The sequence below is a fragment of the Mizuhopecten yessoensis genome, unplaced genomic scaffold (assembly GCF_002113885.1).
Source record: "Mizuhopecten yessoensis strain PY_sf001 unplaced genomic scaffold, ASM211388v2 scaffold1961, whole genome shotgun sequence".
Lineage (NCBI taxonomy): Eukaryota > Metazoa > Mollusca > Bivalvia > Pectinida > Pectinidae > Mizuhopecten > Mizuhopecten yessoensis.
Window position 1 is genome coordinate 1,439,731 of NW_018404308.1, and position 16,482 is coordinate 1,456,212.

Sequence of the window (16,482 nt, forward strand, 5' to 3'; positions counted from 1 at the left end):
GATCTAAAACTAAACATGAGTGGGGATTTTCATGTGTGTGCAGTACTTTACATATTTTTGATATAATATAGTTTTTGCTACATTATTACATATCCGTTATTCAGTAAAACACTAAATCAGAATTTGTTTTCTATTACCATGTGAACTGTTTCTAATTTGCCTTTCTTTACCACCATGTTACAGTAATGAGCCTCAGACGGTATCCATTTACATACATCAGAAGATATTTACCAATTCCATTTACGGTCTCTCAGTGTTTGGATAGGTAAATAAAGATAAAATATATTTGCCATTCCTATCGAGAAATATGTATTTTTTGTGTACTTGAACAAATCTTCATTACTCTGGTAAGCATTAGTACAAGGGAACTTAGAAGCCAATTGGATTATATTTCCCTGAAAATGTACCTGGTCGTTTTGTTAAGTAGTAATGTACCACATATCATACCTTATCAAGATTACCTACACATATTTCATGCCACATCCTTAATTTTGGTGAATACCTACACCTATTTGGTGCCACACCCTACCTTGGTGAATACCTACCCCTATTTGGTGCCACCCCCTACCTTCGTGAATACCTACACCTATTTGGTGTCACACCCTACCTTGGTGAATACCTACACCTATTTGGTGCCACACCCTACCTTCGTGAATACCTACACCTATTTGGTGAATACCTACACATATTTGGTGAATACCTACACATATTTGGTGAATACCTACACATATTTGATGAATACCTACACATATTTGGTGCCACACCCTTTATTTTGGTGACAACCTATATATATTTCGTCCCAAATCCTTAATTTCAGTGAATACCTACACATATTTGGTGCCACAGTCTATCTTGGTGAGCCACACCCACGACCTGTCCCAGTTAGAGCACTGAGCAGGGATCCTCCGTATCATAGGCACTCGCTGGACATTCTTCCCTGCTTCCACACTGAAACATACAGTACAAGTTATCTGTTAATGGTGTAATGGACGTTGTATAAAGGATGCATTGCAAAGGTTTCCCAAATATGAAGGCTTTGTTAAATTCATCATCTTAACATGTTTATAAAGGTAAGGAGTGATAACAAAGAAATGTTTATAAAGAGGATATTTGATGGTTTTCCGATGAATACCACAGACAGTTATGTACATATATTCCACAAGTATGGCAGAAAACCGACTTTTTTCACGATTTCGAGCACAACGGAAAATATCGATATATTCTGTCATACGAGTGAAATAATTTTACCTGGTATACAACCGATAAACAATTAAATTTTCTGCTTATTAAATCTTTAAAGTAAAATGACGAAAAACGTTACTGCATAAAAAAAGTTCCAGATTTGCTAGCGTAACGTTTGATGCCATATTCTAATGACGTCATGTCGTCATGTGTAACAACAAAATTTCGTTTCGGATGGGCTGCTTAACGCAGTTTTGTCGTGTTCTGCTAATATTTGATGACATTTGCTTTCAAAAATAATATTTATTTATTCAAACATATTTTATTCATCGGAAAAACAATCAAAGGGATTTTTTTTATTTTTTTTTCGATCAATAAAATATGTTTGAATGAATTAATATTATTTTCGAAAGCATATCTAATCAAATATTAGCAGAACACGACAACATAAGTTGAGTAGTTACATGTAGGAAAATAAGTTTGTGTAGTAGCAATGTGTACCAAATGGATAACTGTGTAATGAGCAAAGATGTACAAAAAAACCTAATACAAACAAAATTTAGAAATTAAAAAAAACCCATTTAGTTCAACCATCGTCGCTTTGAAAGCAGTTAATAGAAAGTACTATTCTGATTGGTCGGTATTGAAAGTGATATCTTTAGCTAGTTTCCCAAATTAAATAGATCCATTCGCGCAATAAACGAAGTCAGACAAACACGTATGTGTGCTATTACTTTCATTACATACCTACAATTGTTCTTTATACTCATTTTATATGTTTTGCAAAACATTGATCATCATTACCCTGTATTAGCGTTAAATTTACTTCTCGAAGCTTGAACTGAATAACAATGACGTCATGCTAGAATTGTGTTATAATGGTGCTAAAATGTTTGGAAGCCATTCCTGTTTCCATTCTCCGATTTGACCAGTGTATAGAAGTCGTTTGTACTACCTGGTGAATCTTACTCATGCAATAGAATGTTCTATGTTCCACACTGCGATAATACAATACATCACTTTGCTGGAACTAAGAGTTGGTCGATTGTCATCCACGGATCAAATTGTCGAATTTGATACGAGGTAATAATAAGAAATTCAATATGCATATCAAAAATAATTGACGCAAAACAAATATGTGTTGATTTGCCAATTTATCGGATCGATAATTTCTGATGTTACACTGATAGAAAAAGTAGTTGATAGGTTTAAATCTATATATAAACTTGCAACAAAAATGTAAATGTAATTTTATGAATCATGTTATGATGATTAAACAAACAAATATACTCCGACAGAATATAGTCATTTCAGCTAGTGGTTCATCATTAAAACCATCAATTCTAAGGAAACAGACCGATAATTAAATGTAAAAGGCATGGTAACGGAACAGTAAATCTGTCCCTACATACACACGCTTCTGTTGGCGACAGAACGTTAAACACGTGACGATGGACGAGATTAACATCTTCATCTGTCGACTCGGCTGTATCCGCTCAGATGTTGATGGAATTAAAAGGGTTGCCATAACAACTATAAGTTTGATCCCTTTGATCAATTATAGTTATATTGGACGTCTACAAATCAATTCTACCATTGCTGTGTGCTCAGAACTGCCGTCATATGGCGGTAATTCTCCTTAATTTGATTTGTATCTGTAAGCTTTCTTTGTCATCTAGTAGTAATATTTCTAACAGTGTTAACATGTCATTTTAATATTATTACAGTTCTAAACTGGTTAAAGAAAAGTGTTCAAAGTTATCTAAGTTTAAATGTCCTTCTTTTAACAATGTACAATATCTTCATTTCCAAAAACTGCATGCTTCCAAAGCCAGGTGATGACCAAATATAAATATAACAATAAGTCAGTAATATATTATAACTGTTATGTTTAAATTTTGAAAAGTATTCAGTATATATTGAATAACACACAGCATACCACATTCTGAGCTACTTATCAAACCCCTTCTCCCCAACACTAGTGTCTGTTTACTAAAGAAGCCAGTGTGCCTTAAAAGACTGAGATCTTTATAATTAAAAATGTTGGTTATGTTTTGTAACATTTGCAATGTATTTCTGAAGTTAGAATTGCATGAGCATTGAAAAATAAAACGTATTTCAACGACGTTAACTTGCCTGTAGTTACTTTTCCTGATATACTTTGGCGTGTTTTTTCTCTCAATTACAATTCCTAATTGAAATTACTCATTCTGAATTTAGTAATTAAATTCCCCAATTCAAAATTTAACACATTACATTAGTAAATAAATGTACGGTTTTACTATTAGTATTTATAATTAAAAAAAAATAATACTATCACATTTCTTACATGATATTTCTTTATAATACACTTAGGAATATAATATTAGACCTCAGATACATAAAATACATAACGGTGTTTTAGTTATGATTGCAGATTTCAGGAAGACTATCTAAACTGTAGATAAATTACAAAAGTGTGCAGCAATGTTTGTCTTTCTACGGTGATCAGTGTATCATTCCCTGCCGATGTATCAAAATATTGAAATGGAACTGGAATATGCTTCTTAGTCGGGTGTTACAACATTTCCACGTGCTGACCCTGGATCTACAGAGGTGGTTTGCTACAGAGATTTTATCCCCTTTCATCTGCTCTGCTTTCATCAACAGATTTATTTCAGGGGATTTGAAAATAAGCTGTAGAGCTTAGCAGCTTACTGCGTACAGCTTCCCCAGACTGCCTAACCAGTTGATGTACAGATACCGTGCTCAATTCACAGGTTTTTCTTTTACAGATCTAGCATAATTCAACACATCATTTTGAAATGACAAGTGCACTTTTGATTCATTTAATAACCTTGCTATAAAAGTAAGTAAAGTGATCTACACAGGTCAGTAAGTAAAGTGATATACACAGGTCAGTAAGTAAAGTGATCTACACAGGTCAGTAAGTAAAGTGATCTACACAGGTCAGTAAGTGAATTTCTACAGAGGTCATTGATTTCCTACAGAGGTCAGTTCAGTTACTTTCTGTAGATGTCAGTTCAGTCACTTTCTGTAGATGTCAGTTCAGTTACTTTGTACAGAGGTCAGGTAAGTTACTTTGTACAGAGGTCAATTCAGTTACTTTGTACAGAGGTCAGTTCATTTACTTTGTACAGAGGTCAGGTAAGTCACTTTGTACAGAGGTCAGTTCAGTTACTTTGTACAGAGGTCAGGTAAGTTACTTTGTACAGAGGTCAATTCTGTTACTTTGTACAGAGGTCAAGTACGTCACTTTGTACAGAGGTCAGGTACGTCACTTTGTACAGAGGTCAGTTCAGTTACTTTGTACAGAGGTCAGGTACGTCACTTTGTACAGAGGTCAGGTTAGTCACTTTGTACAGAGGTCAGGTAAGTCACTTTGTACAGAGGTCAGGTAAGTCACGTTCTGTAGATGTCAGTTCTGTTACTTTGTACAGAGGTCAGTTAAGGACAGAAGGAAGAGTCTTTACATCAGAGTTATTGAGTTACCGTGATTGCTACTAAATGTTAAATACATCTTACTAATATGAAGAACTTCATGTCTGCATAGGAATTATCTCGTATATATTTTGGAATAAGATTTAATATTATAAAAGGAAGCAAGGTTTCATATGCAGTTAATGCCTGCTGCATAGAGACTACACACATTGATATACGACACGAATTATATAGATGTCAAAACGACGTTAACGTAGGATCTGTATAACATCCGAGACAGCTGAAAGTGTCTGTGTCGGTACACTATCAATTATACCAGCGTGTAAGCTGGGCTTTGTTTCCATTCTGAGGCCTGGCCTACTTTCTGCCCTATTTCCCAAAGCCTACTCACTGTAATGCACTCAATATTTTATATTCTTCATGATCATTCCTGATAGATATATTTGCATTCTGTTTCTCCTAGAAGCTTGCCTTTTTTGTTCATCTTTGATAGATATGTTAGCATTTGATAGATATATTTGCATTCTGTGTCGTCTAAAAGCTTACATATTTTGTTCATCTTTTATAGACACATCTTGGATTCTATTTCTAGAAGCTTACATATTTTGTTTTACTTGGAAGATTGCACATACATGCATTATACATACCGTCAGTATTATATGGGCAAAAGAAGGCTCTCAAAATGACATTCTAAATTGATTAAACTACATGTATGTCTTATTTTATTCAAAAATTTAAGTTTGACTCACGAGTCCCTAATATATTTCTGTGGAATTTGATAACCACATAACATACATCGGTATTAACTGATATACTCCGGCGATAGAACAGACTACACAATATATAGGAAGCTTCCAAGAAGACGATATGGCAGAAAGGTTTGTTATTTGATTGAAAGGATTCTTTTAAAAAAGGAGAGAAAGAAAAGAAAAAAGATGGGTTCTCTATTTCCACATGTCATCATATATGTTTACATCTATAGGTTCGCCATATAGATGGAAGAATGTTGGTACTCTATATGTTTCCATGGTAACAACATTTAAAAGGAAATGTCTTTGCAGCTTCATGGTTCCTTGTATATTTTTTAAAGTTAAAAGATAAAAAAAAAACCCAGTTGAGATTACAAGATAGAGACAAAACAGCGCCATACACTTATAGAATTTGATTTCCCTGTCGAAGTCTGTTCATACCGTCTAACGATCCCCTGTGTCTACTACAAACACAGAGACCTGAATATTTTATTCATGAAGACGGTGATCATCTTTGGTAGATAATGCTACATTCGCGAGGTGATTCGGCGCTGTACTTACCATAGACAATGAACCGGTAGATAGGGATACTGAACAGACGAGCGAAACATTGGGTCTCCCAGGAGCCCCAATATATAATAAATGACAATCATTTTAGAGCAAATCCTCCACTATTTACACAATGCATTGAAAACAAAAGATCATATTTGACAATTGAAAATAACCGCATTCTGCTCCGAACATAGAAATGGCCGGGACTGACAAAGTAGTTTATGTCTTTAGCCGGCCTGGTTAATTCCTGAAGGACACATTAGACCTGTTTACCGTGAGCACTTTGCCTTGATCAAGTTAACTATACTGCCTCTGCAAACCCAGTAATTTCCATGTTGAAAACAAACCATGATAGTATAGGGATAAAGAGAAAGTGCTTTATTGATCTGGGTCGGGAGCCATGGCACAATGGAGTTTTTTTTTTGTAACGGTAGAGAAAGAAATCAACTTACCGTGCTGAGCGAGTACAAAGCTGAGCTTCTGTCAGACTGGCCAGAAATGATAAAATTCCAAAGAGAACACTCAGATGAAATATTAAATTCCAGGTGCCCGATTCCATTGTTTGGAAAGTGTAATTCTCAGTTCATCCAAGAGCTTGTGTGACGTCGCTCATCCACAGAGATAGCTGCTGCTGCTGAATACGTTGACACGGCTGCAGCCCGCCTCCTCTCACACGCGCGCTCTGTCTGTAAATAAACACAGGAACATCGTGAGACAGGTTTTGTATCTGTGGTGATGAGAGGGGACTTAACACAGATAGCTAGCGCTTGTCAATATTGAATATTAGTATCACTCGTTAAAGCTTTAGTGATCGATACAGCAAATACTGACAAGTGCTGCTTCCCCAAAACTCTGATGACCGCCGAACGTACCGGTACAGAGCTCTCACACACTTTCACAAGTACACGGGAAATTATTGACATTTATAAATAATAAATCCTAAAGATGATAGCTACGTTTGCTTGTTAGTCTGTGTCAGTTCAACGAAATATATGTTTGTGAAGTACTGGAAACTGAGGATATGAAATAGACAGTTACGAAAAGACGTTATAAAATTTGTAAAGCATGAAGTTATCTAGGAGTGAGCAAAGTAGACACAAACCTATTGTTGTACAGTTTCACAATGAGTTCCACAGAATACTGCAAAACGTGTTTGATTACCTTTCCAAATAAATAACTGAAAACGACAACCGCGGCTAATCATAAACCCTAATATCACCTAATTTAAACACACAACGACAATCGGTCAGATTTAGCAGTACTCAGTATACATGTTAGTGGCGAGAACATCCCAATAATCAGTGTTGGTTTAATAACAGGTGTTAACACAACATGGCTACTCAAATTTTGATTGAACATTAAACAGATCGATAATCGGTCAAACAGCCCGCCAATCAGAGTTATCAGCAGTTTTATTAGCTGCTGGAGCCGAGGTGCTACCTACAGTGAGGAACGGAGCCGGTATAGCGATCCAGGATTTTTTAATCAACTTCGCCTGACAATCGCCTGGTTTTCCAGTGATGTCATAAGAAGCCTAAAAGAAGTATTGTGACTAGGAATAAATCTAGAACAGGCCGCAAACAGAGCAACAATGTTCATGTATTATTAAAATATTGGACATGGTAAAAATAACATTGATTTGTTTCATGTCGACATTTGAGGGTATGAAAGAGACGAAGAGCTTCAATAATTCATTCAGGAAACATAAGAGAGGCTCCGTTATTGGAACTGGAGCCAAGCAGAGGAGGTGAGGAGCGAGCAATGATAAGGCACAGCGTTCGTTAGCTGTCGGGGTCATCTAGACACGACAGATGGTTCAAATGTGAACTGAGATGATTTCCTGTGGTACCAGGAACTGGTCCATGCGATCATGTCTTATGTAGGTCGGTGTGGTACCTAGAAACATAGGTAAACACCACAACACTATGCATAAGTATAAGAGGGAGGGGGCGGTAACCAGGACCACACGTAGAAGAGCATACGGCTCCACCAGCTCTCCGACATACCCACCCATCTACGGGTCTTGTATCATGACTAAATTTCCGTTACTGTACCCTACTCTTCATATCATGAGATTGCATTTAATTTGAATAGCAATTTAAAAATTCTGCACTTTTTTTAATGATAATTAGCGCTTAATGACTTTTTTGAACACACTGCTGGGTCCCTAATTCTTTTTCCAAATCGGTAATAAATCCATAACCTCATCTAAATGAATAATTACTTGGCCTCAAACAGATCGACGGGAGTGCTAACTCTATTCCATGTCAGCTTTAATGAAAATGCACTCCTTCCCTTCGATTAACAAGGAGTAGAGCGGCACTAAACTACACGTGACATTTGTTTTGTATTTTCGATTATAAATGTTAATACTTGTAGTTTGTTCAGATAGAAATATCATGTGCAATGATAGTACATGTTGGTTAATGCCTACACAAAAACCTACAGTGCAGTGGGACAGGGATCCTAAACTGACATGTACCATATTTATCCTGCGATAAGCCCATATCTTATTTTTTATATTATAGAAAAGATAAGAAAACTAAAGACCATGAAAATAAAAACGCACATGCATGACACTGTGGTTGTCGGCATCAGATCTGCGCTATCAAAAGGAGGCAAATACACCCAAATACAGCCTACACCACACATACACGCATACACTATTAATAGAGCACGTTACCAAATAAACCAAAACCAAACGTGTAAGCATGTGTGCGTACACGACACGAATGACAGCAGTATTTTCTTATTTTTCATATTTTACTATTTTTCACAATATATATTTCTCAATACTTTTCTTAATTTTTCATATTTCCTTATTTCTAATAATTAAGCTCACAATATTTTTAATCTCTGGTAATATATTATTGTCCGTGTCTTTTTCTTACTTATGGACATTGGAGAGATCAAATTGATCTGCTGTTCCGATGATCAGTTAGAATATCTATTTTTTTACTTTCTCAATGTTCTACTCTTTCTTTAAGGCAATGTCTTTCAAAGCACACATCTTCATATGACTTTATTTGTTGCATTGACGTACATCAGGTAAAACGAGGGTTTGTTCTGGCTTAGTGAGGTCTACACAATGAGCATCTCAGCCGCTAACTTTACAATCGATTAAGTTTGCTTCATGCAATTTACTTGTTGTAGGTTCTGTCAATAAATACAGTTAACGACTCAATTTACTTGTTGTAGGTTCTGTCAATAAATACAGTTAACGACTCAATTTACTTGTTGTAGGTTCTGTCAATAAATACAGTTAACGACTCAATTTACTTGTTGTAGGTTCTGTCAATAAATACAGTTAACGACTCAATTTACTTGTTGTAGGTTCTGTCAATAAATACAGTTAACGACTCAATTTACTTGTTGTAGGTTCTGTCAATAAATACAGTTAACGACTCAATTTACTTGTTGTAGGTTCTGTCAATAACAACAGTTTACGACATGCTTGTTTGTTTAAAGTGTACTTTACGTTTGTGAAGTCAAATCTCCGATGGAAGAAGTGGGCCGAAAATGGAGATGTGGAATTGTATGAAGCGCGTGTCGCGACCGACTCGGGATTCCATTGTGGAAACTCCGAACCTCATTTAAACTGAGGCGGATTCCAGCAATGACGTGAACAACGCCTCCTAGGAGACACATTTAACAGTGTCAGAGCAAAACGGAACTGGTACAAAGACAGCAGAGAACGTTTTTGATGTAAAACGAGCTTTGAGATTGGAGCCCTCCCTCGTTAACGACATCGTGTTTGTGAATTATTGAACACGTGCTGACAATGTTATCAACTCTTTCAAAACAACTTTTTAAATTTAGCTATTGCTTTGTTATGAGTTTTAAGGCTGAATCATCATGTCTTCCAGTTACCAGGCCATTTTAATACATCACGGAGCCTCGTTAATCCGCACTCCGGTAATCTGAGAACTGACTTCCGGTTACAAATTTAATTGTTTCAATGTAACTTCTTTTACAGTTATCCGGATAAAATTGCCGGGAAACCATTTTACTGGACAAACGTGGTAAGTTGAACCCAATATCAAGCTGAAACCACATCATCATCCCGTGTTACAAGAATGTGTTCATCTCTGGGCTCGGCTCACGTGTGAGGATCCGGTAGGGGGGAGATACACTGATGGAAGGAGAGGGCGTGAAGTAAGGACGACGCAATGTTGGAAGGTGACTGTGTAAGGAGGTCCATGTTGATACATTCATATTTGTGGAAATCCATGTATCAATAAGTCCGCTGCCCTGTGCCGTCATTCTACCGCTGTGAGAGGTCACCGCTTCTCTCAGATATTATATTTCTATTGACAGTGTGGCAAAACGTCTATATTTTCACATGTCTGGTGCTTCAGATATGTAGCTTCGTTTGAAATATGTATCCCGGGTCGGAAGCAGATGCCACCTCTTCTCGCCTAGCCTGTCTCGGACTTTGTCAATCTCCAAAGATAACACGTTATCAAACGAAATACATCGGGATCAATATAAAAACCATTCCCTTTTGGAGTTAAAGACGCGGACTGAGCAACGCTATATAGTAATAAAGATATACATACAGGGTAACATTTCAATATTTGCAATGAAACATTTAAAAAAAAACTTGTGTCATTCGTCACTTTAACCACAGACTTAGATAACATCTTATCTAATTCCGTGCTTTAACGATGTATTTATTTCAAGGTATCCTGACTTATTGATTTGTGCGCGAGATTGAAGGTATCTTCACACTTAGGCCTACTCTGACCTTTCCTTACAGCACAAACAGATCCCGGGGTCCCCAAGGACCGGAGGAGTCTTTGATGCCAACTTTGTACGTGTTTGGGCTCCAATTAAAATATCCTTCTGGCTGAGACCTGGTGCCAAGTCCCTGAGATAAAATACTGTTTATTTTAGGTTTTTTTTCTAACACGGCTAATAAGTGTCAGAGTACTGTGTTGCATGTATTGGCTGGTAGTGCGGAGTCAGCATCGCGAACCTAAAGAGTGTTTACAACTTCCGGTCTACGATGGAAAACAGACAGTACAAGAATAGTAGCACGCGCAGTGGACATTTGTAATCTATTAACGATTTTCAAGTCTTCTGGACATGCGATAATAGCATTTCTTGAAGCAGGCACATTGATGTTTACTAGTTCAACTGTTCAGAGTATCGTGGTGGTTACTTTAGGTAAAGTGTATCGTGGTGATTACTTTAGGTAAAGTGTATCGTGGTGGTTAAGTTAGGTAAAGTGTATCGTGGTGGTTACTTTAGGTGAAGTGTATCGTGGTGGTTACTTTAGGTAAATTGTATCGGGGTGGTTACTTTAGGTTAAGTGTATCGTGGGGGTTACTTTAGGTAAATTGTATCGTGGTGGTTACTTTAGGTTAAGTGTATCGTGGTGGTTTCTTTAGGTAAATTGTATCGTGGTGGTTACTTTAGGTTAAGTGTATCGTGGTGGTTACTTTAGGTAAAGTGTATTGTGGTGGTTACTTTAGGTAAAGTGTATCGTGGTGATTACTTTAGGAAAAGTGTATCGTGGTTGTTACTTTAGGTAAAGTGTATCGTGGTGATTACTTTAGGAAAAGTGTATCGTGGTGGTTACTTTAGGTAAAGTGTATCGTGGTGGTTACTTAAGGTAAAGTGTATCGACAGGACATGTGTGACCGGTTAGTACATACCAAGCCGATATTATCTAAAACATATGCATTGTGAGAATATCTGTGTACAAGGACCCATAGTGATCGTTTGAATACTTCTACATGCATATATTTGTTTCCAGTTTTATGAAAATAAAACCTATCGATTTCCCTTTGAAGCGTTTTTAACCTGAGATCATTGTGCTGTTACACGTGTTGCAGTTACCAAACATAAACAAGGTTCTGTGGAATATTCAGCGCGGTCAATAAAATGCAAATATTCTCTCCGTGTTTTTTCCCCTTCACGCTTCTGTAACTACAGGGTAATCACGTGTTGTGTTTAGAGTGCTTCATCAATTAGACGAAAGGGGTTTTCTAACGTAAAAGAGTACAAACAAGCGAACCACACTAAAACTCATAAACGTTCGCAAATAGTGTTTGCTATTTAATGAAAAACAATTCACACGATATATTATAAACTTAACGTACCTTCCAGCAAATTAAAGAATATCGAAACAAGGAAACCAAAGGCGCGGAAATACATTGTATGTCGTATTTCCTGGGGTCGAACATGACAGGTGGCAGCTTCACGATATGGGAACAGGTTTGAAGACTGAGAATGTTTATCCCTGTAGCGCTTTTTGATTAAAACATACAATTTTGGCAATACTTGTACACGATCAGAAATCAGAAATATCAGCGGTACTTGTGAGTCGAAGGATAAGTTTTGTTCGTAGCAATATAGTATATTGTCGTATAAAGTCGTATCAGAGTGTGTGTTTTTTTTTATTTAATTGGGGTTGGGTCTTTTTTCCCCGGAGGTATCTGCAACCTAGTAACATTGGGTTTGTCACATATATACACCGTATTGTACCTGTATACAACTGAGTGTATCTGTATACACCTGATTGTATCTGTATACACCTGATTGTACCTGTATACACCTGATTGTACATGTATACACCTAGTTACACTGCTACACTATCCACTGGAGTTGCACTACCGTTGATTAATCGTGACAGACGATTGTTTCCCGCCTCGCTCGGCGAGACTATCCTCGACAAAAAAAGCAAATTTATACACACAATTTATGCTGCTTTTATATTTGGCTATTAAAATGTCAACTCTATGTCGAATATAAAATCCGCCTTCATCACGTTACAAAGCTGTATAGAGATACGGTCATATCTTGATAAAAAAAATATTTTACCGAGTTACGAAAATCATTTTTAATGAGCAGGATATGTGAAACCGTAATTATCTGCAATATATCTGCATTTTTACCTTGGTTCGAAAATTAGAATTGCGCCGGATATTTGATGGGAGTCTGTAAAGTGGAACCAAAACTGGCTTATCTTGTTCGTGATGATATAGTGTGTGGGTGGCTGCCCATGCGCGGTATCTCTCCGCGTCCTGTCCAGTAAATCAAAGAAGCGCAAGATGGCGGCAGTAAAGGTTAATTATCTCCCCTTGTAAATATATTGTGGTTGACTTCACTTGTCATTTCGAGGGAAGTTAAGAGTAGCGCTATCTGCTGATCTGCGGGTAATGATCGGTTATAACGCAATCGACGGGTATGAATTATGAAAAACGTTCACACGTTCGGTGTGCAACGCACGGGCCTGCACGCGAGGAAACACACAGTAAGAAGTCGATTTATTTACCTATAGGCCTATATAGTCTAATTTATCGGGAGGGTCCATATTTTTTATATCCATAAATCTCGGCCGTTTCTTGTTGTGTTATATACACTCTCATTTTGGTGAAATGCTGCAGTTGTTTTATAATTGATGAATTGTAGATAAACAAACAATTTACGAAAGATATTAAGGCATTGAGTTGCCATATTTCATAAAATTTCTCGTCTTAACCAATAACTTTTTATCTAAATATAAAGATTTAGTGCTAGATTAGCGAGTGTCTCCACTCTAGTCATAAATTATGTTCCCTCGAGCTGGTCCCGGTCCCTAGCAGATCAAAGATGGAGACGGAAAGGAGGTTCTGGCATGGAACTGTAATCCGAAAATATTCTGAATATTGACTTATATTACCTGATCTGATGAAAGGATCTCGTTTGAAGATTATTGAACGCATTTCCCTTAAGGTGTTCAAAAGCAACCAAGCAGACAATGTGACCCTTGAAGAATCCATTATTACATCTGCAAGTCAAAGAATTGCAGATATTTGGAAAGCATGAGATATTAATGTCAATGATAAGCAGGCGTTAACAAAGACATAGCACGTGCAAAAATGACGCTTACCCACAGCAATCTGTACTTCGGACAGTTCAAACGCAAGAACCCATTATCCTACAATAATAACCTTACGGCAAGTATTTGATTGATGTGTTTATAAGGGGTGGTGCTTTCGTGCCACTGCGGAAACCTTGCTACTGTTGACTATAACATATGTCCCTATCCGGTACAGTCTCGCTGCGGCCTTATAAATATATGTTCTCTGCATTGTAGTTCACCGACGTGAACGTCTCATGTCCAGTGGCCATGAAACTGTACATATCCCTGCTCACGCGCCGGATACTTCTGCCTTTGTTTTCGCCTGCTTCCCCAGACACGGTTGATTTAGGGTATCGATCCAGCCCCTGAGTCCCTATGGGCTGTTCGGGACTCCTATATACGTAAGCATCATGCAACAAACGGAATGAGATACGGCCAGACAATGCTGGGTCAGTCCCCAGTAGGGATCTCTGATACAATCAGACCCTGCCGGGTCAGTACTCGGTGGGGATGTCTAATACAATCTCAGACTCGCCCATTTTCACGGTAAATTGAATGTCAGGTGGTCATGCAGAGTCAGCCACATGGAGATGAGCATGTTTGTCATACATGTCAATAATTTGAAAAAATGATGTATGTATTTGCACTAGATATTGGTTTTAAGAATTCTATGGATGCTACTACATCGCTATAACCATATTTGGTAGTGTAGGGTTTATCATGACTTACGTAGGTAACCATCGATAGTGATAACACTCTCATGAATCCAATAATTCGTATAATACACTTAAATATTATACTACAAACGTGTGATACGTCTCATAACTCAAAACTTCACATCAACCCTTTCCCCTATCTATCACTGTTAGTATAATGGATTTGGGGATTTAATCCTGATTTGTAAACCACAAAAACGTCTTCACGCAAGTAACAAATGAGAAAATACACGTAAAACTGATTCGAATAAGTGATGCTCTTGTAAATGGAAGTCCGCGGACACGTGCACTACCCTGTGACATATAGGATGTTATCGGGTTGATGGTATGGATTCTTTAAGTCACAAAGAAAGACAACACCGATATAGTGATGTACTCAAATACAAAGGGTTGGTTGTTGTTGTCGCAATGGCTGAGTAAGTAAGGAAAGTTTTGTCGAACTAGTGGAGGAAGTTGAGGGATGTTGCTGCACGTGCGGCGTGAAATTGGAGGTTGTTGTACCAGTTTTAAAGTAAGTTATGGAGTAGTTTTAGCAATAGTGAGCTAAGTTAAAAGGTTGTTGTTGCTTTTTGGAGTAAGTTTTGATGTTATATCCACAGTGGTGGGTTTAGGAGTAAGTTTTGATGTTATATCCACAATGGTGGGTTTAGGAGTAAGTTTTGATGTTATATCCACAATGGTGGGTTTAGGAGTAAGTTTTGATGTTATATCCGCAGTGGTGGGTTTTGCAGTAAGTTTTGATGGTATATCCACAGTGGTGGGTTTAGGAGTAAGTTTTGATGTTATATCCACAGTGGTGGGTTTAGGAGTAAGTTTTGATGTTATATCCACAGTGGTGGGTTTAGTTTCAATGTTGTTTCTACAAGTTCGCGGTCAGTTTGGAGATTGTTGCCACTGTTTTGGTTCCGAGCCTGTTCTCTGGAGTATCGCGGCTGTGAAGGGGTAAGAATAACGAGATATGTTGACCATTGGACACAGAATGACCATCTACTGTCTGGATCTCTGAGATTAGACTAGAAAAGAACGTCACAGATAGGACTGACGCAAACTACTGGCGATATCTATTTCTTAAACATGACGTGCATTCTGTAGTTATCTACCAGAAAAGTTCAGGGGGCCAAGGATCTCCATGCTCGTTATATAAGTTCTTTCTCCGTCGTAATAGCACTTTCAGGTTAAAACACCGACTGCCGTCCAAGTAAACACAAAACCTGACACGGTTTCTTAATATAAAAAAAATGTAACTGAGAAAACTTGAACATGTGTGTTATTTTACGCAAGTGCAGTAACAGACTAGTCGGATCATGTCTGTAGCGCCATTGTTTGATATAAAATACTACTGTCGGGTTACTTCATGTTTTAACGTCTATGTACCCGAATGCAGACCTTGGATCATACACTACTGTACCTTTATCATTAAGTATCGTATCCGGAACCTTTAGACACAAAGACAACAGTATGGTGTAGGAGATCCCAGTAAGGAGTAGCACACGCAGGAATAGGAGTCTTTGACAAATTGATTATATATAAAATATTGTTTGGGATTTTTTTGTTATTTGCAAACTTATACGTAAATGAATCAAGACAAATAAAGACAGAAACGTAATTGAATTACTCGTTAACTGTTAATTAGCAGCCAACTACAAAGAGTAAGATGGCGTTGTCCTATTCAAACACGTCGATGGGGACGCCTTCCTATCAAATAATAGACAAAACGTGCTTTACAGCGATTTCCGGATATCGATCGGTTAGAGGTCCAGTAATTAATGTAAAGTTTTTGGATTTGATGTCTTAGACATGCAATAAAATAAGGCACAGTTTGTATTAACTACCGTCTGGTCAATACAAATTGCATGTCCATTTCGCGTTCAGGATGTCTTCGTTAGAGAACGTACACCGTGAGTGTGAGGAAAACACAGGATCTCCAATTTCCCGCCGGGCAAATAAATAGTCCTCAACATTTCATTAACTGAACAATCACAGATATTTG

At 37.5% G+C, this 16,482-nt stretch overlaps 1 protein-coding gene across 2 annotated transcripts in view; it reads right to left on the reverse strand.

The window, feature by feature from the left end:
- LOC110443822 overlaps positions 1–16,482 on the reverse strand; it is a 76,730-nt gene that overhangs the window by 23,297 nt on the left and 36,951 nt on the right. The window contains exons 1-3 of one of the 2 annotated variants that reach the window (XM_021488256.1): positions 7,027–7,175; positions 6,377–6,610; positions 829–948 (exon numbers count right to left, since the gene is read on the reverse strand). In XM_021488256.1, coding sequence (XP_021343931.1) covers positions 829–948; positions 6,377–6,483 — 227 coding nt within the window. In that variant the 5' untranslated portion in view covers positions 6,484–6,610; positions 7,027–7,175. Of the gene's footprint in view, positions 1–828; positions 949–6,376; positions 6,611–7,026; positions 7,176–16,482 lie in introns of those variants that run through there. The other variant, XM_021488248.1, reaches the window with a different exon arrangement.